A 23197-nucleotide genomic window follows, 5' to 3' on the forward strand; every position below is an offset into this window, starting at 1 on the left:
TCTGCAATAAAATGATCAGTATATTTGGAGTAATATTAGGCTACTGATGCGTTCATGTGTATGTTTTATTTACTGCTATATATGGTTTGTTTTATATGCTTATAGTAACTTCTTATTACATGCTGTTTTGTGGTTTAATCTTCAGCGATTAATCATCAACATGTAGTGACAACACTTGAGTGCAGTGGAATTTTAGAGTGCAGTGGAACTCTCCGTCAGTTTATCAGAAACATTCACATTCAAAACAACCAGATGTGGATATACATGTTTTAATACTGGACAGGAAGGGTATGAAGCTGTCAGATAAAGAAGATAGATAGATAGATAGATAGATAGATAGATAGATAGATAGATAGATAGATAGATACTTTATCTATCCCGAGGGAAACTCAAGTGTCCAGTAGCATACAAAATACAAAACATACATTAGACATACCTTAAACATACACTAAAATAAAACATTGATAAATGTAGGGGAGTTAAAAGTATACTATGTATTTCTCAGATGTTGTGGGAAATAGTGTCAACAGAGTATAATGTGTGCTTCAGCGCAGTTAATAAGTAAATGTACTGTGTTACTCACCACCACTGCTCAGCTGTTTAGTATGTCGTTTGGTGTTGAGCAGCGCCATCTACTGGCGAAACAACATGAAGGCCTGCTCAGACACGTGAACGCACCCGTGACGTCATCTGTTGAGCGACAGAGCCATCTGCAGGAGCTTCTCCACGCACAGTCGGGGTAACTTGAGTACCGTCAACCCCGAAAATGGTCAAATCGGGGAAACTTCGCTCCGGGGCCGGGTCCAAACTCAAACGGTGGAAGAAAGGTCACAGCAGCGACTCGAACCCGCAGACGAGTCGGTTTCGGCAGGCCGCTAAAAGCCGCTACTTCAGCAGACCCTCCGGTAAGCTTCCCACCACACGTGGGTATGTGGCTAGTGCTACCAGCAGCTAGCGTCAGCCATTTAACTTGCGGCTGCCCAGGATAACTTCATGTGTTGAGCCATTAGATATTTGTCAGCGATCATATTAAAGTTATCAGCCGAGAGTCAGACGTCGTATCTTTCTGTCTTTTTTTTCTGGGCCCCTGAACTACCTCCTCAGTCAGATAAGTCCTCTATTTGACATGATAACAGCTACTGTGTGTTTGTGGCTGTGTGTGTTAAAGGTTCTGTCATTAAATAAAGACAACTGGTCATGATTGCATCTGTCATACAGGTGACACCCTGACACTGTTGGCAGTAATGCTACGAAGAGTTTATAACTGTACCAGAGACAGATATGGACGTGTATTGGCTCACATTAGTGTAAATAACAAATGTATGGTGACTCTGAACATAAAGGAGCAATATGTAACAAGAGGCCACCTGTCAAATTCATGCTTAAACAGCATAGGAGGTAGCATATCACCAGAGCAACCGCTAACAGCAGCAGCTTTAGCTTGTTAGCTCAGTTAGCCGTGCAGCTAGTGGTCCAGACTGGTAGCTTGGGGAGGGTTAGCGTGTACACACACAGCATAGCATAACTGGAGTTTTGGACCAGGACGACCTGGGGCTTGATGCTAATTTAACGATGTAGCTTTGCAATATAACACTAAACTAAACAACTAAAACAACTACCAGGTAAAATTCCTACATATCGATCCTTTAAAGTTGGTGTAATTTTAGCCTGTTTACATCCACACAAAGCCGCATACACATGAAGTCCTTCAACAGTTTTGTCGTCATGGCTGATATTGGGTAGCAGCTCCATTTGCAGATGATGTCTGCTGTGAGAATGTAATGTTATGATCACATTTACATCCGTGTCTCAAAATGTGCAAGATGTCGTCAAACGCGGCAAAAGCTGCAAATCAGCACCAAGCCATGGGTTTATTTCTTGTCAGTTCAGTGCGCTGGAATAAAGAGCCAAAACAATAAAGAGACTGTGTTTTTCTAGCGATGTAAAGGCAGCACTGTAGTTGCCTTGTCCGTGCCATTTGTAGGATGGCTTCAATTAGCCTCTTTTATCATATTTTTTTCCCTACAGAAAAGAGTGATCTAACAGTCGATGCCCTTAAGCTGCACAATGAGCTGCAGGCAGGTCCGCTGGAGATCGCAGGCAGTCGCAAAGATGCCTGTATGGAAGAGGATGCAGGTGAGGCGTTTTCAGACAGGACCTCCGGTACCTTTCTCAGCGGGCTGTCGGACTGCTCCAACCTGACCTTCAGGAAGGTGCAGCGATACTGGGAGTCCAACTCAGCTGCTCACAAAGAGGTAGGATTTACACGGACGGTAGATTGTGTATTCACAATACACCATAAATAACTGGTTGTAAGACTGAAGTAGTCGTGAAAATCGCCCTTTTGCATCAGGAGAAAAAAAGTTGAAAAGTTGTTGATGACACCTCTTGGATTTGATGCAAGGATACCAACACTGCAGATTTGTATCGGTTATTCCAAATTGCTGGTTTTAACTAAATCACCTGATGTGTCTCACAGATCTGTGCAGTGTTGGCAGCTGTTACTGAGGTGATCCGTGGACAAGGAGGGAAGGAGACCGAAACAGAGTACTTTGCCGCTTTGGTGAGTTCTTCCTTTTCCGAAGTTTCATGTCCTAAACATAAAAAATAATGTTGTATGAGTGAAAAATAAAGCATATCTGTGCTGTTGATAGATGACCACCCTGGAGGTTGTGGACTCAGCAGAGTCACAGGCTGCAGTGGCGTACCTTCTCAACCTCGTCATGAAACGGTGGGACTTATTTTACTTCCCCCCCCCCCCCGTGCTTATCAAGGCTATTTAGATGTAACTTGAAATCTCACCGGTGCGTTGTGCTCTATAGGGTTCCTACTCCCGTGCTCATGTCCAAGTTCTCGGACACCACCAAAGCTCTGATGGACGTCATGTCCAAACAGGCCACGTCCGACACCGCCTCAGCTCTCAGATGGGTGAGTAGATTTCTCTCTGAGCCCCGTTTGTTTGTTCAGGGTTCATTTTTTAAACTGCAGCAAAGATTGATTTAAGTTTTGCATCTGCAGATCCTGTCATGCCTGGCCACTTTGTTGAGGAAGCAGGACGTGTCTGTCTGGGCTTACCCGTCCACTCTTCAGGCGTACCACGGCCTTCTCAGCTTCACAGTGCACAGCAAGCCCAAGGTCCGTCTCACCAGCTCATAGTGACTGCCTCAGAATTATTACATGTTAACTTGAACATTAACTGAGATGTTTCAAATTTGTACCTTTTTTATATTTATATTTTTACGCCTATGTTTTTCCTCTCAGGTCCGTAAAGCAGCTCAGCAAGGTGTGTGCTCCATCCTCAGAGGAAGTGACTTCCTGTTCACAGATAATGCACCAACCCATCACCCAGCTGCAGTGACCACAGCCAAGTTCTGCATGAAAGAAATGGAGCAAGCAGGAGGTAAGGCAACATGTATACCAATATGTAACTATTAGTTTTTCTTTCTGTGTATCTGTTTCTGTACAGAGCTGGGTGTCACCCCTGATTTCAATTCTATTCTGATTCACAAGGTTTCGGTTCAATTTCCGATTTAGTTATTTGGTTAAATATGAAAGCAATTCTGAGAGTACTGGTCCTGTACTCTCTAGCTTAGTGGTTAAAATCTGCCCATGTACAGAATAATAGAATATTGTTATTTTTATTTTACATGTATTTATTAATTGTTGTAGTTAATGCATAGAAAGTAGTGACAAATATAGATATGTGTATATTAACAAAGAATAATAAGAAAAAAAAAACTTTACCCTTTGAAACAATCAACAGAAAGAGATTTCTTTGTAAGGTACACTTGAATGCCCCATGAAGTCCCTGGCAGTGCCCACAACCTTTGCCATACCAAAGAATATAGATTAGAGTTCACAAAATGCACCATGATGTTTTTTCCCCCTCTGTGGCAGTGAAACCCAGATACAGACTTTAGGTTAGAAAACACAAAACACGGCAGGTAATTATGTGAATGTCTCTCTTCTCCCCCTTCAGGCAGCAAAGAGGACACCACCACACTGCATGTGCTGGGCCTCCTGAAGGAGCTGATGGGGACGTTTCCTCTGGGATCTGTCAAGTCCTGTTGTGAGACTCTGCTGCGAGTGATGACACTCAGCCACGTGGTGAGAGCACAGAAACATCCATAGTAGTGTCTGTATAGATAAACAAAGGCATCCGGCTGCACCTGAGTGTGGTTTTTAATACTGCTGTGTTTTCCGGCTGTAGCTGGTGACTGCGAGCGCCATGCAGGCCTTTCATCGGCTGTTCAGCGGGAAGCCGAATGCTTCGACCCTCTCGCCAGAACTCAATGCACAGATCATCACGGTGAGAGAATGCACAAAAAAAAAAAAATGGCCAAAGTCATAATGCAGAATTGGATGTGAAAGCTAATGGTTAATTCTCATCCTCTCAGGCTCTGTATGACTACCTGCCCAGTGAGAACGACCTGCAGCCTCTCCTGGCCTGGCTCGCCGTCATGGAGAAAGCGCACGTTCATTTGTCGGGGTAAATAAACTGTTTTCCTCACACAGCAGCATCGCACATTTGTTCCTGTATTCGTGTTAATTGCTCTACAGATTAGTGAACAGTCGGCGTGTCTTTAGCTTGCAGAGTTCTCTGAGTTTGGGTCACCTCCCTCGCCTCTTCTCTGCCGCCATGTCCTGCCTGTTGTCGCCTCACACGCAAGTGGTTTCTGCAGCTGCCAACACGCTAAAGGTAAAGACGTTATCATCCGCCTGTGTCAAGGGGATCCAGAGGGTTTTTGTTTTATTGGCTCAGGGTATTTCTGGGTTGTAATTTAATCTTTCAAGTTTGTGTCAGAAAGGAAGGTCTAGAAAATTAGTAAATCCTCTTGAGATTCAGTGGATTCTCATTTTGCAGTGTATTCAGGGTCCTAATTGACTATTCATCAGGGTTCGTACGGGTGCTTGAAATCGCTTGAATTTCAATGTTGCATTTTCAAGGTCTGAAAAGTACTTGGATTTTAGTTTAAGTGCTTGAAAGTGCTTGACATTATAACTCTGTGTCTTGGCAAAATTGGGATCAGACTGGATAGTTTGCTTAGTACAAGGAGAAATAAAATCAGTGTGTGTGTGTGTGTGTGTGTATCATTACACATGCAGCCTGGTAGCAATAGAGAAGGATGGCTGAGGAGAAAGTGAATTTGATGCAATTTGGACAGATGACATGTTCAGTATTGACAAACTTTGATGAATAAGCGAACAGCTTAAAAAAGTTTATGTCAAAAAAGAAAATTACAGGGTGTTCTCAGGTCTCTCCTTGTCTCGGTGCAAGTGTGCCTGAAGAACACCAAGTGGCTTCCCTTGTTTTTGGATAAAACTTTGTGTTCTCCTTTAATTTCTAAAGTTTTTGCTATTTGAAACATCATTTTAGATGTTTACAGCATAATACAATGTACATAATTGTGATAAAAAATGAAAAAAAAAAAAATAATAATGATTATATATATTCTTGTAGATATGCATTTTACCCCAGTGATAAGGTACTGGAAAAGTTTGAAAAAGGCCCCTTAAAGTGTTTGGAAAGTGCTTGAATTTGACCTTAAAAAAATGTGTACGAACCCTGATTTATGTTGTGTGTTTCAGACTTTATTGACCGAATGTGTCGCCCCTCACATGGAGGAAATGGGCATGATCACTGCCACAGCCTCGGCAGGGAACCCCTCCTATGTCTGCAAAATGTTTCGGTAAGTACATTTTTTCAGAGCCAGCCTCAGTCTTATCCTGCTCTCTTCTTGGCGACTCATCACGATCATTGCGGCCGTCTCCTCTGTGTGTTCCAGCATCGTAGAAGACGGACTGTCCTATCGCTTCCATGCCTCCTGGCCGTTCGTGCTGCAGGTCCTGGGCTGCTTCTATCGCGTCGCAGGCAAACGAGCTCACCCCGTCATGACCAAGGTATAGTCGGAAATCTTTGTAGATCACCACGTGAGTAAAGAAATGGAGCTGCGTGCCTGAGCGTGTTGTCTCGTGTCCTGGACAGTCCCTGCAGTCCCTGGCAGACCTGCGCACCACGCCTCACTTCCCCTTCAGTGGCGAGTTGGACCTGGCTGTGGGCGGAGCTGTAGAGAGCATGGGGCCTGAAGTTGTGCTGGGCGCCGTGCCTCTGAACATCACCGGCTACGAGTGAGTGAACACGCAAACACGTTGGAGAGGTCGTCTCGTCATTCTCGCGGTTAAACTGACCGGGTGGTGTTTTTATTTTTTTCCAGGGACGACTTGGAGTTCCCACGCAGTTGGCTGATCCCGGTCATACGGGATCATGTGAAGAACACTCACCTCGGTTTCTTTTCAACATATTTCCTTCCTCTGGCCTCTACGCTCAAGCAGAGAGGTAAGCGCGTGCCGCTCCACTTAAAGAGGCTGAATAACAGCTTCTTTGTGTGAGTATTAATGACTCTGTTCTTGTGTTTTTAGCTGAAGAATTGGAGCAAGCAGGACAGAAACTTGAGGCCAAAGTCTACCAGACTCTACAGCTACAGGTAGCTTGATGTTGATGAAACTTTGAATTCAGAGTAAAGAGCTCAAGTGAATGAGATGCTTAGAAGCGCATGTCTGTATTTTCCTTCAGATCTGGACCATGCTCCCCGGCTTCTGCACATGTCCCGTGGACCTGCTGGCATCCTTTAAAGGCATCGCCCGCGTCCTCGGCATGGCCATTAACGAGCGTGCCGACCTGAGACTCATCGTGTGCCAGGCTCTGCGCACCATCATCAACAAGAGCTGCTCTGCTGGTAAGAGGACGCACATTCACAGAGAAAGGCCACTCATTATTCCTACATTTGAATCAAGTAATTCCAAAAAACATTTTGTGTCCACTTTTATGTCTGCAGAGGAAGAAAAGGCCGAAATGGGTCGCTTCGCCAAGAACTTCCTGCCCATCTTCTTCAACGTGTACAGCCAGCAGCCTGCAGCTGGAGAGTCCGGCACCTACAGGATGGCTATACTGGACACCATTAAGGTCTACCTAACTGTCACCCCAACAGAGGTGAGTGTTCAGGGTTCGTGAGAACTGTTACAAGTTTGGAAGATGCTTAATTTTCAACTGTTGTGTGTCATCTACGCAGTTACTCATGTAAACCAAAAATCTTTTTAATATTTGAAATGAGATGATCCCGTCTTCAAATTTGTCGGCTGTTTCCTGGCATTAAAATGAGCAAGAAGTAAATAATCATGATCAAAACATTCAATTAAAGTTTATTTGAACAGCTAGTAAAATGAACAAAGAAACAATATATGTAGACTGTCTAAAGGAATTCTATAAACTTTGTTTTTCACAATTGCATTTGTAGTATACAACCTGGATGCGATAATAAATGGGAATTTGTGATTTAAGTACCTTGAAAGTGCTTGAATTTTACCCTTAAAGCTGTGTGAACCGAGACTTATTTCATGCAGGACTGCTCATTATTATTATTAGACTACACTCTCATTGGCAATATGTCTTCTGATGTTTCACTAACCAAATCGATCCTCCTCAGATGGTGTGCACATTCCTGCAGAAAGCCACAGACAGACTGAGCAGCACGGACAGCAACGAGTTCACACGGTAGGACATGAATATGGATTTATCACTCCGGAGTTCTCTGCGTGAGAGAAGATATGGGTATCATCACTCTTCTGTCCTCTTCTACCTCTCAGGCTGTCGATGATGGACCTCGTGGTTGCCATGGCTCCCTCTGTGGACGCAGCCACCATGACTAAAACCTTTGAGCTGATCAAGCCATTCTTGGAGGTAAGGGTACACACGGTGAGCTTAAATGTTTTATACATTTCTAAATCTAAACATTTCTTGTTAGCGTCGTTTCTTTTTGTTTTCAGACCAAGGATCCAGGCATGCAGAAGAAGGCGTATCGCGTGCTGGAGGAGATGTGCGGAGGAGAGAGAGACGAGTGCAGGGCGTTTGTCGTGGCCAATCTGGAAACGCTCAAAGCGGTCCTGCTCGAGACTCTGAAAAACGCATCTTCGCCAGCAAAGAGGGTGAGACTGCTGCGTGGAGAGCAATAAAATAAAGCGAGAAACTAGATGGGACTATATACTTTTGATTTACTGTCCTGTCTGATCGTATCTTCCCGTTTTTATCGCTCTCTCCCTCAGCCGAGACTGAAGTGTCTGATCCACATTGTGAAACGGCTCGGCGAAGAACACAAAGACTTTATCACCGCTCTGCTGCCAGAGGTACAAACACACATAAATGCTTGCAAACACAAAGAGTACCGAAGTCTATCGTCTTCATGAGGTTGTTCTTTGTTTCAGGTCATTATTTGTACCAAGGAAGTGTCGGTCGGAGCGCGTAAGAACGCCTACAGTCTGCTGGTGGAAATAGGAAACGCCTTCATCCGATTCTGTGGGAACACAAAAGGTAACGCAGTTGTCGTCCTTCTGTTGTGTATGCGTGGAGGTGTGAAGGTTTAAAATCCTAACTGAGTGTCTGTCTCTGCAGATGCCTTGGAGCAGTATATGATTCTGGTGTACGCAGGACTCACAGGCTCCGTCACCATGATCACCTGCACGGTGTTGGCGCTGACTCGACTGGTGTTCGAGTATAAAGGTAGGCTCGAGACTTTCAACAATTTCCCGCATTTGTTTTTGAACGCTTGCATCCCCGAATCAGTAGACTCAGTCCGGTGTCCGGTCTTTCCCAGACGCCATCGAGGTGACCACCAGAGAGCAGCTGCTGCACAACGTTTGTCTGCTGCTGTCGTCTCGTACCAGAGAGATCGTCAAAGCCTCTCTGAGCTTCATCAAGGTCATCCTCTTCATCATGGACGCCAAGACGCTAGCGTCACACGTCACCGTCATGGTAGGCATTAACATTATAGATGATCTGGTCTGCGATGAAGACATAACTGTGCCCTTATTCAATACAGACCTGACTCTGTGGCTTGTGTTCAGATTGAGGGCGTTGGGAGCATCAAAGACGACGTGAGGAGGCACTTCAGAACCAAACTGAAGAACATCTTCACCAAGTTCATCAGGAAGTTTGGGTAATTTTTCATTTCAATAGGTTTTTTTAAGATACTCCAAGGCTAGTCTGGACCCCAGTCAGCGGGGTCTTATTGTGCCACTTCTCAGTTTCCTTTCTCTCTACCTCCGCCGGTCACTGTACCGTCTTAGTGTCATGTGCTGTCGGTGCATTTGTGTCTGATCATCTTCTGCATTTCCAGTTTTGAGCTGGTGAAGAGCCTGCTGCCTGCAGAACACCACAAAGTGCTCGCCAACATCCGCAAGGCCGAGGCTCGCACCAAGAGGCGGAAACAGGCCTCAGAGCAGCACGAGGATTCAGAGAGCGACGACGAGGCACCTAAAGCGAAGAGCCAGAGGTAGACCACTGTTCCCAAACACAAAGCACCGCCCCGTCATTCATGAATTTACCTCACGTCTTACTTAAAAAACATTTCCCCCCCTTCCTCTCTAGTATTGAGGACATCCTGGCAGAGTCCGACAGTGATTTGTCAGAGGACGAAGGAAAGGGCGGCAAGGCTCAGAAGAAGGCAGGCAAACCGCAGAAAGGACGGGCCTGGCTCAAAGAAGGAGAGGAAGATGACCCGCTCAACTTCCTGGATTCCAAGGTTTCCCAGAGAGTGCTAGGTAACACATGATAACTGTGAGTCAAGATTAAATAATATTAATGTATTCTGTGGAAGTATATAACATGGCTTTTGTTGTTTCTCAGCCACCAACCCGGCAAGGAAAAAGAGTGCCAAGGTGGAGCACGGCTTCAAGGTGACATCAGACGGACGGCTGATCATCAGAGAGGATGACGAGGAGGATGTGAAAGACAAAGGTAAGAGGAAATCCTGGAGTTAGTCAGCTGTCCTGTACACAGCTTCGTCTGAAAAGGCTGCGACAATAATCTCTTAACTTCCCCCTCCAGATGGAGAGATGAAAGATATCTTAGAAGAGGCTGGAGTCAAGAGTGTGAGTACATCTACATGTGACACAGTAATGATGCAACTTCCTGTTGTTATAGAGCCTGTTTGATTTTTAAAAAAATCATCTTTGTTTTTTGGCTTTTTTTTGTGTTTGTTAACATCTTTAGAAAAAGACACAGAAGAGGAAGTTCCGAGATGACAACTTTGATGAGGACATGGACATTGAACCACAGCTAAAATATAAAGGTAGGACTGGGAGAAAACATCCTCAGTGAGTTGTTAGTAAATCAGTATGCCTAAATCTTGGGTTACAAGACTGCTCGGATTGTTTTCATCATCAATTAATCTGCTAATCGTCTTCATTATACATCCATTAATCCTTTAGTCTATAAAATGTCAACAGTCCAAAACCCAAAGATTCTTCATTTACTGTCTTAAATGTCAAAGAAAAGCTGCAAATTCTTTCTTTTAAGAAGCTGGAACCACTGAAGTTCTCAACATTTTTGCTTTAAAAAAGGACTGAAACAGTTAATTATTTTCTCTCCTCAGCTGGAGGCTCAGGTATCCACAGACCGCTTGGAGGAAGGGATGACATGGGGGCAGAGTACAAGTCAAAGGTGCGTCTGCCAGCATGCAGAAACACTGCAGGAGTTGCTGGTTAGAAACTGTAAATCTGAGCGTCTTATTCTTTCATCTCACAGAAAGGAAAAGGAGATGTGAAGAAACAGGGGAAGCTCGATCCCTACGCCTACATCCCTCTGAAGAAGGACCAGCTCAACCGCAGGTACGAGCAACGTTCGGTCATCATAGAGATTAATTGAGCTAATGACTGGGAGTTGATTCATTCGAGTGTCCGACGCCAATGTGTTTTTATGTGTTCACAGGAAGCGTGCCAAACTGCAGGGCCAGTTCAAGGGCATGGTGAGAGGAGCCCAGAAGGGGGCGCTGTCTGGGAGGAAAATGCAGAAGAGAAAGGGGAAAGCCTGAAGACCAGGCTAACATTCACTCAATGGACTTTAAATACGTGTGTGAGAGTGTGCGTGGTAGTGTGTTCATAAACATACTTAAATGTAGACACACACCTTGGATGTGTGCGTGTTTGTGTGTTTGTGTGTGTGTGTGTGTGTGTGTGTGTGTGTGCGTGTTTGTGTGTTTGTGTGTCATTGAAGGTGATACCAGTTTGTTTTTAAACTGTTCCATCTTTGCGAGCTCCACAAGGCTCTGACTAAGTATGTGTGTGTTGGATGACGCGTCTCGGCCTTGACATACAGAACAAATGGGGGAAAAAAAAAAATTCTGTCAACTCAGATGTGATAAAACTCTCCCTTTTTTAAAAACATGAATCAATATATTTAACATTGTCTAAATGTGAAGACTGGTCTGGGAAGAGTTATGTCACATCTGGTCACTTGAGGGCGCTGTGGACTTCTTGTTTATTAACTGCATAAAAGTCTTCATGAATACATTTAAAGATGATTTAAATCCAAATCTTTAAAGGCTGTTTTTTTTTGGTCTGACAAGTCTGAAAAAAGATCTGTTGCTCTCCTATCTATCCAAAGCCGAAGCCTGCGGTTGGCGTCGATGTGTCAGTGTGCCTTCAGTCCAGCTCAGCTTCCTTAAAGAGATGTCAGGGGGACAAGCTGTAGGTTGTTGTTTCGCAGGATGACTTAATATACCATTAGCCTCGTGTGATTCATTTGCCCCGATGTATTGCAGAGAAGTGAGTCATGTAGTGACAGACTGACCTCCTAATCGAGCTCTTTTGTGTGTGAGCTGTGCGTCAGCCTGTGTCAGAGGAGGGGGGAGCAGGACATTCTCAGACTGTGCATCAGCCCTGTGGTTAAATGTATGTAATGTTTCAGACAACCTCACGCTTGTGTTATACATTATTAAGTGGATTGAATTCCCTTATTTTTCCTCAAGAAAAAAAAACTATAATGACAAAGTGAACACGCGTTTGTAAAAAGTTGGTCTGAATTCTGTCTGCATAAAAGCTGCACAAAAGTACATAAATGGAGTTTTAACAGGATGTTTCAATGTGCAAAGAAGTGGCTAAAAGATTTATCTCGGAGCCGCAACTTGTTCCAGAAAAGTTATTACAGATCTTAGCCTTTTGTGTTAATTTGTCATGGATAGATTATTAGTGTCCTGACAGCAGTGGAAGTGTAATCAGTTTAATTAAAGAACATCAACAAATGTTGTATCCTGCAACAGCCAATTAAGTAATAAACATGCCATTAGGCCTCTGCTGTGCTGGCCCCCCGTGTGTTTGTAAGCTGATTCACAATGTGACTGTGCAAAAAAGTCTCACTGAAATATAATACCATATTTTTTAAAACACTTTTAATAACTGCGAAAGAAATCACTGCCAAGCAGCACATATACAATAAAACAAAAAAACCCCATTTTGTTTATTGTAGACGGACACAAAAGGTTGTTAATAAAGAAATAATGCAAACGATCATTTCAGTCAGTAAATGCAGTATACAGGAGAACCCTGAAGATACATTTTCAATGCAATCTTTCACTTGAAGTCCTTACATCCACCTCCGTCTTTCCCCTTCCTCAAAGATTTGAAAGCCCAGAAACCCCCCCCTGGTACTAAACAGGAAACAGATGCAGACGGGGCTTGTGTTACAATAAATAAAATATGGAGAAACTGCCCTGCAGTTGCTATGGGATCACTGAACTGTACTGAATGAATTTGAAGTTGGATGTTGAAAAAAATTCTTTGGTAAAATGATCAGTTTGATTTGTAGCAACCAAAGATAGTGTATGTTTAAAAAATCACAACCAACTAACCGACATTGTTATCTTTCACTACATGCTGTTCACTACATTTTTCACATCCTCACTCAGCTTTATTAGTTTCTACTCTCTACCAACTCTCTACCGACCGGTATATCTACTGCCGCTCATGCTCAGATTGTCACAATCTTAACTTACAACAACATATAAATCCTTTCTCGTTGAACTTCCACAAAGGATTGCACTTACTCTTACCACTCGAGTCAACATGACGTCTAATATTATACATACAGGCCATTAAGTAACTACATGCTCGTCTTTTCTATAATGTTTCTATAAAAGTGTTATCCGTGATGAAACTCAGTAGCTGATTCTGACATCAGATAAATATTTTTTGCTGTCCAGCAACAAAGCACCGAGCTCCAGTCGGAGCTCCGGCCTTTTAACATTTGACACCTCTGCTGTCTCAGTCTTTGGTGGTGAAAGGAGGTTGTGTGTTTTTTTTTTTAGTTTTTTGTTGTTTTTGTTTATGGGGTGATTCGATGTATCAGCTGTTTATTGGAGACCCTTGTTTTTTATCATCAGAGCCTGGGTGGGGGTCGAGACGGAGGGGGTGCTCGGGGCCCAGGGGGTGCGCGGGCTGGGGGTGGACCCGGAGGGTGATTGAGCACAGAAGGGGGTGTGCGGGAGGGCGGCGTGGTGCGGGGCCCCCTTGACGGAGGCTTCGTACGGGGGACAGAGTTGGAGACCAGAGGTCGCTCTTCGGCGGGCTCAGGAGGAGGAGAAGGGGGAGGAGGAGGCGAGGGGGCGTGGTGTGTGCGAGGAGGAGCCCGGTTGTTTTGGTTGGACTCGCCATGTTTGACCCGCTGGAAATTAATACAGCGACCCTGCAAGACACACAAGCAAAGAGATAAAGGTTGAAGGGGCAGTATGTAAGAATTATAGTTAAAAAGTTAAGTAAAAACACAGTTTTGTTGCAGATTATCTACTGATTAACAGCGAGTTAACATGCTAACTTGCTAGCCCCAGCTCGTCCCGGTCCAAAATCCCTTTGCGAGAGGTTTCTAACAATCTAAGGTGGCTAACAATCCTGTGATCCCTGAGCTCCCTGCCGGAAGCGCTAGCTGCACAGCTAACTGAGCTAACTAGCCAAGGCAGCTACTAACTGTAGCAGTTAGCTGTTACTCTGGTGATACGCTGCCTCCCATTTTTCTTGACAATGAATTTGACTGCTTGTAACATATTGCACCTTTAAAAGGACAGTTCATCCCAAAATCACAAATACATATTAGTGCACAGACCTGATCAAGCGTGTGTCTACCCATGAACGAGACGGCTGGCTGAGTAACGTTGCAGCTCAAACTAGGAGGTCACCATTAAACTTTGTTTCCTGCACGATAACAAATTATTTCTGGAGAGCGAGTTTGCCATTGAGTTTAAAACATTTATGGTGTGATCACCACGAGCCGCCCGCCATCTAGTTCCATCATATTTGAGAGAAGGCAGGCTACATCTCCATTATTCTGCAGCTCACACCAAAACAATCTAGATGGATAAATATCATTCAACGTAAGAGGAAAAGTCTGTTTTTTCATTTTATTTTGGTGTGAACTGTCCCTTTAAACCGAAACGTTGCATCATCATTTCAAGACGGAATACAGATTAAAATGCAGTGCGTCTTAGTGCACAATCAATGACCTCCTAAGATCTGCCAGCCAGCGTGGTTTGTGTGAGTCTCTGCCCGGCTCTGCTGACAGAGGCGTGTGTGTTCGAGGCTCCCGGAGGGCACACAGAGCTGCTTCTGTCTGCTGTCCACACCTGCACTACAATAGCTGTGATGCAGGCGAAGACGGGCACCGACAAAATTATCACACACACACACACACACACACACACACACACACACACTTTCTACAGTCTGCAGCTTTTCCCCACTCCCCCTCCTCTTCTGAGGGAGCCTCTCTGCTATGACTCGGCCTCTTTTGATGCAGAACAGAAAGTGGTTTATGTCTCTCATGTGCTCGACTTGTTGGAATGTAAAGGGAGGATTTCAATATCCCCACAATAGTTAACTGAGGCCTCTTGGCGTTTAACATAATTTACAAGTCCGGGAGAATGGAACGCTTCTCTTATTGTTCTCATTGATGGCTTTCCCTCTCTGTTCTCTGCGTCCTTTTGCAGACCCACACACACACACACACACACACCTGTCTTGCTCCGTCAGTGTGTGAGGGGTGGAGAGAAGGTCTCTGTGTCACAGACCCTTGGTGGTCTGATTATAACACCTTATTAAACACAGAGGCCCTAAAGTCACACAGGGGCCAATAAGAGGACCCCAGCGGCAGTAGCTTTGTGACTCAGGGGTGCCATTGTGTGCATGTGTGTGTGTGAGAGGGTCTGTAATTGATTGGTGGGGGAGCCCGATTGGGTGGGGTGGGGGGATGACTGCTTCAGTCTTGTCGCTGGGGCTGTGGTGAAAGGGCCAGTTTGTGAGCAGCAGAGCAGCAGCACAACACCAGAGACAGCATATGGACACAATGAGAACACAAGCTCATGAATATGAGTGTGTTTGTGTGTGTGTGTGTGCGTGACTGTAAGCTTGCCTCCGCCAGAACATATGGCCTGAATGAAACCTCGGCACCCATGAATAACAGAGGGAGAGAAGGGATAGGGGGCTGGCAGCGAGAGAGCACAGGGGAACATGGGATTGGTGGTGAAAAGAGGATGTTTTGGGATTTTAAGTTGATGATGCACATAGATGAGCTGGTGAGAGGTCAGCAGTGTGTCACATGTGCTGGTCAGCCTCCCTGTGCGCCCCTTCGGCTGTGATGTCTGTCACCGCCTGCCTCCTCTCTCGGCGATTGTTTACTTCAAACCCCTCGACTCCTTTTTAGGAAAAAAACAAAACCCCAAAACACCTCCAGCGTCCCTCTTCACACCCGTCCTCGGCCTCGCCTCGGTTTCTTCTTCCTGAGCCCCAAGACTTTGCCCTCCCCTCGCAAACAGACACCCAACAGTCAGATACTTTGTGGCCGTTACAGGGAACTCACGCGCGTGCGCGCACACACAAACACACACACACACACACACATTTGTCACCATTATAGTAAAAAAAACGGGAGAAAGAAGAGAGAGCGGAGACACACATCCGACCTGACAGCTCTGCCTGTCACCTCGCATGACATTACAGCGATCCACTTGAAAAGGAAAAGGCTCCATGTGTACTTAACACATTTCATGGACTACATATGCTGCTCCGACACAGGGAAACACTTGGAATGTCAAGATAATGGATCATGAACAGGGGGACTGGGCCATTAAAGGGTCAGTTTACCCAAATCACACAAAAGCCATTTATTACATCTGGCGATATCTAGGCATGTAGACAGCAACAGCAGCTACTGGATTTCTGGTTATTGTGACAATACGGCCTTAAATAATATTGAAATTTTGTTGGCTATGAAAGATATATATATATATATATATATATATATATATATGTATATATATATACATGTATATATATATGTATATATATATATGTATATATATATGTATATATGTATATATTTGTATATATATATATGTAATATATATATATAGATATATATAAATCTCTATATATATTATCTTTATTTATCTATATATAGACTCTAATATATATATCTCTCTCTATATACTTCTCTCTTCTCTCTCTCTATCTCTCTTTCTCTATCTCTCTCTCTGTCTCTCTATCTTCTCCTCTCTCTCTCTCTTCTTGTGTGGTCTGTCTCTCTCTCTCTCTCTCTCCTCTCTTCTCTATCTCTCTCTCTCTCTTTTATAGCAAATCAAATATCCTGATATTTTTGACCAAATACCCAGGGTCGGATAAAATAAAAAGAGTACACTAGGCAGAATGCATTTTTAGAAATATGTTTTTAGCTATTTATACATGGAATGTTAAGGAAAAGTATACTTAACATAGTTGGGGTTTTTTTTATGAATAGGCTAAAAGAACACATACAAATTAAAATGTGTTAATTAGTTTTAGATATGAGATTCTTTTAGATTTTGCTATTTTTAAAATATTCTAAAAATGTAAATTAAAGAGATCCTTCCCAGCACATGGATATCAATTATGCAACAGCATGGAGGACTTATAGTACTTGGCAAAATATTAACGCAATTTCACGCTTCTGAAAAATACTCATCAAAATTTAGATAAAATGACAAAGAACAAATCGAACAGTCGGGTGGTTAGTTCAGGAAATCACATCAGTTCACCGTAATACAGCTTTTAAAACCAAGAAACGACAACACTTGCACCATAGTCATGAAAATAACGATATTCAAAATCTAATAATGCTGATATATTGCCCAACCCTAACCCAGAGTACCAGTTAAACTGTTACTGGGAAACATGTCAGTTTATTGGCAGATAACTGTGATAGAGGGGAGAGATATCTCAGAAACCTTAGTTATCTAAAAAATGAAACCTTGATTATCCACTGAGAGTCTGTAAACTGTCACACACGCCTTCATTACATCCGTTAAGATTACTTTGATTTAGTATTTGTATTCTTGTCTCACTCAATACAAACTTTCCAAAGTTTAGTGCGAAAGGCTGAAGCAAGACTACTCATGATTTCCAACAGAAGGATGCAAATAATGCCTACTGCAGCATGTCTACATTAGTTAGCTGTAAGTTGTAAGAATGGATTTGAAATTTTCAATGATTTATTTTTAAAGCACATTCGGGGTCGGCTTGTTTAATTTGTTTATTTGTATAATTTTGTACTGTTTGTCTGTTATTTCTCCGTTTTTTTATGTCTTCTAAAGCAACTTTTTCATTGTTATCACTGAACTGAAACTGTCCTCACAGCTAGATACCACTGTTTTCAAATTTGGGTGAACTAATCCTAATAGCAGAGGGGTGAGGAAGGGGGAGGCGCCGCTGTGCTCGTTTGTGACGCCAATGAGTGAGGGACGGTGGCCGCCCTCTGGTCTGCTCTGTGCCGCGCTGAGGCCATCGGTGCCATCAGCTCTGGGGACAAAAGAAGGGAATCTCTTCTGTCACAATATGGCTCGTGGCCTTTCAACTCCCCATCTGTTTGTGTGACGCTCACTCGGGAGCGCTGACACACACGTTACAGTGACACACACACACACACACAGCAGGGAGAGATCAAATGCGAACAGGGAGCGTGGCAGAAACTGGCAGCCCGCTGATGGCCGTTTGCAGAGGCAGCGAGGTAGGAGTAATGCGGGGAGAAAAGCGGGACGGGCTCCTCCCGAGCTGCTGGTTCACAATCTGCATCAGGGAGCCGGATCCTAATCGTCATCGCTGTGCTTTCTGTAATCCTTGTCTGCTGTTTGTCATTCAGCTGCGGTTTCTCGCTTCTGCAGAGATGTTTGACATTACCACTGCGAGAGAGCTCACGTCGAGAATGTAAATCTGCGCCTGGCTTTTGTCAACATGTCAAATGATTGTCGTCTTTTCATGTCCGATATGGCAACAAAAGTGGATTTCTGTCCTCTCCTTTTCTTGGCCTTTTATTTTCCGCAGTTAATGGCTCGTGAAGGGAGTTGTGGGGGTCATTGTCGAGCGGCTCTGTGAACCGAGCGCCTGACAAAGACTCGAGAAAACCTCTGTCCTGATGACAGAGATGAATTGTTCCGCTAGGCCCCCCCAAAAAAGTCCCAGCACGGAAAAGAAGGGATGAGACCAGTGACGATGAACACTTTTATGGACTCCAGATCCAGCAGACGCACACACACACACACACACACACACACACACACACACACACACACACACACACACACACACACACTGACTCCATACTGTTAACATGAATCAAAAGAGAAAGATGAATCACGCCATTCAGAAGAACAAATCAATAAATTTCACGGCGATGCGGCCTCGGCTACGAGGGGCGACAATGAAACCATTTACAACGGAGCAGATGTTTCACCATGACAACCGGTATGATGATGAAAACACGTCTGTGGGGTTATGGGACGCCATGCAAGGTTAGATAACAGGGGGCTGCTCTGCTCTCTCTTGCTCTGTCAAACACACACTTATACGGTGATGTCATGACTTTTTTGAAGGTGACCAGTGTAGTGTACGGCACGTTCAAATTCGCAGCAGCATTTTAACAAGGAGCCAAGAGAAAAGCCTTAGCGATCCCTTGAAAGTGGCGACAGAAACCGCAGAAGTCGTTTTCTGGGGGTCACAGGGAATAAGAGGACGAGCACAGAAGGGTACAGTACTCCTGAACAATGGCAGCTTTGACGGAGAGGGCGGTATCAGTAGCTCATTGACTCGCTGTGTGTGCAGAAAATCAGCACTGAGCTGCTGTGTCGAAGCTGTGCACGCTGCTCACCGACACGCGTGGTCTTGAAGCGATGTGACGGACAGAAGAAAAAACAGAATGCAGATGCTCGATTGTCCGCATAAACCACGCTGGAACCGTCTGTACCATCCAAGCTGCTCGTAAAAAGCTTTTAAGTGGCTGTTACCCACAGAGCAATCCCAGAAATTACACGTAATTACCAAATTATAGCGTTGTATCAGTCATTTAGCCTGTTTACTGAACACGGGATTTTCTCTTCTTGTTTTAAAGGTGAAGATAAAAATGAAATGTAAATGTAGTGGTGGGGCCGGCTCACCTCATCTCCAGGAACTGGTCTCATCAGGGATACCTGGTCGTATCCTCTCCTGAACAGAGCCCACAGAGCGTCCAGCTTCCCCTGGAGGAGCCGGAGAGAAAACATGGATGATAAAAGACATGTCAGATAAAATGAATCCAGACACAACCTTAAATATTAATTTATCTGTGGGACCGACCTTGATAGGTGTGTACCACCTCCTCTGCTGCGGGGCACGGCGGGATGGCTTCCGAGGCTTGGGCTCCCACGGTTCAAATTCCTGCTCTGGCATCTTTACAACAGCATTTTTGGGTTTGTCCAGCTTCGCACCTTCCTCGGTGGACCCCTTCTCCCCCCATCTCACCTAAAAAAAAAAAACCCATATTAATATGTCTTTCCTTTTAAACACTGAAAATGTGCGATTGTGTGTGCGCGTGAGTACCTCCATGCGTTTGATGCCACCCACTCCTCTTCCTCCATAGTAGGACGCATCCACCGTGGGCCACCTCTTCTTGGGCATCCCGTCCTCATCATCTGATTCCTTAGAGAGAGACTCTGTTATTCTCCCAAACATACACGATTGTCATTAAATACCCAAAACGCATACTTACGTAAAAGCAACGACATCATGTTATCACTTCTATCATACTATTATATTCTATCATATTACTTGTGAGTGCTAAGGATGAAATGAGGGGTCTCAAAGCCTGTTCTGTAGTCTGGTGGGACGGCACTCAAACAGTCTACTTCGTTTCTTTTTCTCCACAGGGGCCGCCAGAATCAACAAAATTGAAAGTTCCTTGGAGCATTTTTCACATATCAAAAATCATTTTCTGGCAATACATGAACTTAAGTATCAATATTCTAAGTAAAAGCAATATACATATATATTTAGCTGTGTATATGTATACCATACACTATTGGTTGACTGATTATCAGCCTGGTGATATTTGATATTCTGCATTTTTCTGATTATTGAAACCAGTGTTTTTTTTAGGCAGTTGCCAATGAAATTAATAGAGTGAAAAATGCAATCCAAAATGTGGTGGAGTGAAAGTATACAGTGGCAGAAAACGGGAATCCTCAAGCAAATTACAAGTGCACTGGTTCCATTCAAAATTCCTTGAACCTTGGCGCTATCTAGCATCCAGCCCATGATTTCCACAGTTTCGTGCGGAGCCATTGCAAGTGAGGATGCGTCATCAGCAAAGGTCGTTGCACAATGCACACCAAAATCACGGGGAAAAAAAATCTATTTTTGGGTTCCAGCCTGGTATTTATTTTTGGTCCAAATGCTCAGAACGGTTCAAACTCAGAGAAGAAAAGAGGAAGTCTTACTGGTTCTGGAGGAGGAGGGGGTGGAGGTTCTTTGATCACCTGAAGATACAAATATAATAATCAGAATACCATCAAATAAATAACCACAATCACAAATACTGACGTCTGAAGTTCAAACTTACCACAGTGCAGCAGAGAGGCCAGAACCACCACATGAGCAGCAGACCCAACAGCAGGAACACCACCAGCAACGATACGAGCACGATGGTGCCGTCGAACTACACAAAACACACAACGACTGGGTTCAGATTAAACCGAACTAAAAAGACCAAGAGGCGAGAAAAAGGTGAAAATGAAAAGCCGAAGTACTCACAGCCTCCTCTGATGAACAGACACAACAGAGGAGAACTCAGAGAGGAAGGAGAGAAGAAGAAGACTGGAGAACCGAGAGAAATTAAGAAGGTTGAAGGGAAAGTTTGATCAAATAAGGCGGCATGCCAGAGGGAAATATCACCGTTGTTGAGTTGTTGTGATAATGCAGAGTGTATACACGCAGGATGTACTCACACATTCAGTAGTAGTGATGTGAACAGAGCTGGTGATGTAGGAGATCCCCTCGTTCATGCTCACCTGCAGGTAGATCACCCTGCAAAACATGAACTCATGATTGATCTGATCATCCTTCCATCACCTCAGAAATATTGCCAAACTCCGGCCCTCACTCTCCTTTCCTGATGCCGAAAAGCTCATCTATGCCTTTGTCTCCTCCAGGCTGGATTACTGCAATGCACTACTGATTGGAACCCCCAGCAAGAGCATCCAAAGGCTTCAGTATGTGCAAAATAGTGCTGCTAGGATCCTGATGAGAGTGCGAAAGTATGAACACATCACACCCATCCTCCATTCACTTCATTGGCTTCCTATCTCCGCCAGGATTGATTACAAGGTCTCCCTCCTCACCCACCAGTGCGTCCATGGCAACGCCCCCTCCTATCTTAAAGAACTGCTAACCCCACAAACCTCATCTCGACCCCTCCGCTCGACCAACTCTCACCGTCTCCAGCCCCCCAGGACTAAGTTCCGCACCTTAGGGGACCGAGCATTCTGTTCTGCTGCCCCTCGTCTATGGAACAGCCTCCCTGAATACCTGAGGGCACCACAGACTGTTGAATGCTTTAAAAAAGGACTTAAAACTTTCCTTTTTAGTAGAGCCTATGATCACTAAGTTGCTATTGACTTTCAGGTGTTTTGTTTTTCTTTTTTTTTTCTTCTACTAATGTTTTTCTTGTATTGGTGCTTTTCCTGTAGCACTTTGAGATTTATCTAAATGTAAAGTGCTTTACAAATTAAATATATTATTATTATTATTATTATTAAATGCACGCGCATCACACACTCGAGCGCACATCTGCTTGTGTGCACACAGTCGCGGTTTGGCTTCGGGAGGCTGCCGTTCGAAGCTCGCCCGAGGTGTCGAAAAAAAACATTCCTCCATCCGCTTTGTCCGTACTTGCTGCTTTATAAGCGCGCAAACATGCTGACATAGACACAAAGCTAAAGCTTTTAAAGAGGTCAGGGAGTTCTCCACCCACAGAAGGAATCTCTTCTGTTTTGGATCAGACCCAGACCTCTAATGTGGAAACCACAGACAGCTAAATGGCTTCTTATTCTCCAGTATTCGGCGCTGATAGCTGCATCAAGATAGGCCGGGGCGGGGACGGGAGCAGTGTGTAGTTTTTTGGTTGGGATGATGACGGGATGGCGGTGTTGATGGAAGCAACAGGGTTGGGGTTAGCGGAGAGGACGGCGCTGACAGGTTGTTCATGAGGCTCTTAGGAAGTATGAAGAAAAACAAGAGCAGAACAGGCGGCCGAGGGTTGAAAACGCAGACAGCTGGATTGTAGTTATAGGCTTGGAAAAGAATGGAGAAAGGCTCCTTGTGCTGTTCTTATGGTTTGGGGGATTGGGGGGTGGGGGGGCTCAGACAAGGGGGGCATTGAGCTCTGGGTCTAGATTTGAGGAGGGGGCAACAAGGAGGTCACTGCAGGGTGGGAGAGAGGAGAGGAAACAGAGAGAGAGCGGGGGGATGGTAGAAGGAGTGCCTTTCCTGTCCTACATCCCTTTAGCACCGTCCCTCCCCTCCGAGACCCCTGCTTCACTCCCTCCATCACTACTGAGTCTGTTTTCGCCCCCCTCCCTCCGTGTCCTCTGTAGCCTGTATCATAACTCATGCTGACACTGACTTCGGAGGAGGAAATTGGCGGTGCAGGTGCCACTCATCTTTTCTTTGACTTCTTCCCTCTCTTTTCTGTCCCCCCCCCCCCCCCCCCCCCCCCCCCCCCCCCCCCCGCCATGATACAGTCAGCCCTCCTTTCAGGCAGGCAGGGGACGTGGTGCTATCAGCCCCTCTCTGACAGAGAGATCTCAGCCCCTATCAATCATCAATCGCCCCACTATATATGTCTTTGCCCTGTGTGTGTGTGTGTGTGTGTGTGTGTGTGTGTGTAAAGGAGGGGGAGCTGCATCCGGAAGGTTCCCAGTCAACATAGATTTGTGTGACAGCAGCGTCAGTGACTTCATCGCATGTGATGAGACTTGGGTGGAGCAGGAGGAGTCCCAAACACCTAAAAAAAAACCAGGAAGCAGCTCACCTACATTAC

At 44.7% G+C, this 23197-nt stretch overlaps 2 protein-coding genes across 6 annotated transcripts in view; one reads left to right on the plus strand and one right to left on the minus strand.

The window, feature by feature from the left end:
- Positions 1-670: 670 nt before the first annotated feature.
- On the plus strand, positions 671-11907 carry rrp12 (ribosomal RNA processing 12 homolog). 5 transcript variants are annotated; one of them, XM_030441169.1, is made up of 35 exons: positions 671-905; positions 2029-2255; positions 2480-2563; positions 2655-2731; positions 2823-2928; positions 3019-3135; positions 3262-3400; positions 3980-4107; positions 4211-4309; positions 4398-4489; positions 4588-4699; positions 5590-5690; positions 5787-5901; positions 5987-6129; positions 6216-6337; positions 6421-6485; positions 6575-6737; positions 6837-6991; positions 7485-7552; positions 7645-7738; positions 7825-7983; positions 8101-8181; positions 8260-8365; positions 8447-8554; positions 8649-8806; positions 8899-8990; positions 9171-9326; positions 9422-9594; positions 9680-9790; positions 9881-9924; positions 10046-10124; positions 10428-10495; positions 10580-10662; positions 10763-10966; positions 11013-11907. In XM_030441169.1, the coding sequence occupies exons 1-34, from the start codon at positions 767-769 to the stop codon at positions 10863-10865; spliced, it is 3867 nt and encodes a 1288-aa protein (XP_030297029.1). In that variant the 5' UTR covers positions 671-766; the 3' UTR covers positions 10866-10966; positions 11013-11907. The 5 variants fall into 5 exon arrangements, with proteins under 5 accessions (XP_030297029.1, XP_030297028.1, XP_030297026.1 ...); XM_030441168.1 differs by having other exon boundaries at positions 767-905; positions 10763-10973; positions 11028-11907; XM_030441166.1 differs by having other exon boundaries at positions 767-905; positions 10763-10972; positions 11019-11907.
- A 299-nt stretch (positions 11908-12206) lies between these two features.
- The window catches only part of antxr1d (ANTXR cell adhesion molecule 1d), a 31463-nt gene continuing 20472 nt past the window's right edge, over positions 12207-23197 (minus strand). Inside the window, exons 13-19 of the mRNA XM_030441170.1 lie at positions 21105-21183; positions 20720-20815; positions 20598-20636; positions 19702-19800; positions 19459-19623; positions 19281-19361; positions 12207-13513 (exon numbers count right to left, since the gene is read on the minus strand). Of these exons, the coding sequence (XP_030297030.1) occupies positions 13208-13513; positions 19281-19361; positions 19459-19623; positions 19702-19800; positions 20598-20636; positions 20720-20815; positions 21105-21183 (865 nt within the window). The 3' untranslated portion in view covers positions 12207-13207. The remainder of the gene's footprint in view (positions 13514-19280; positions 19362-19458; positions 19624-19701; positions 19801-20597; positions 20637-20719; positions 20816-21104; positions 21184-23197) is intronic.

This window comes from Sparus aurata, chromosome 15 (genome assembly GCF_900880675.1).
Source record: "Sparus aurata chromosome 15, fSpaAur1.1, whole genome shotgun sequence".
Classification (NCBI taxonomy): domain Eukaryota; kingdom Metazoa; phylum Chordata; class Actinopteri; order Spariformes; family Sparidae; genus Sparus; species Sparus aurata.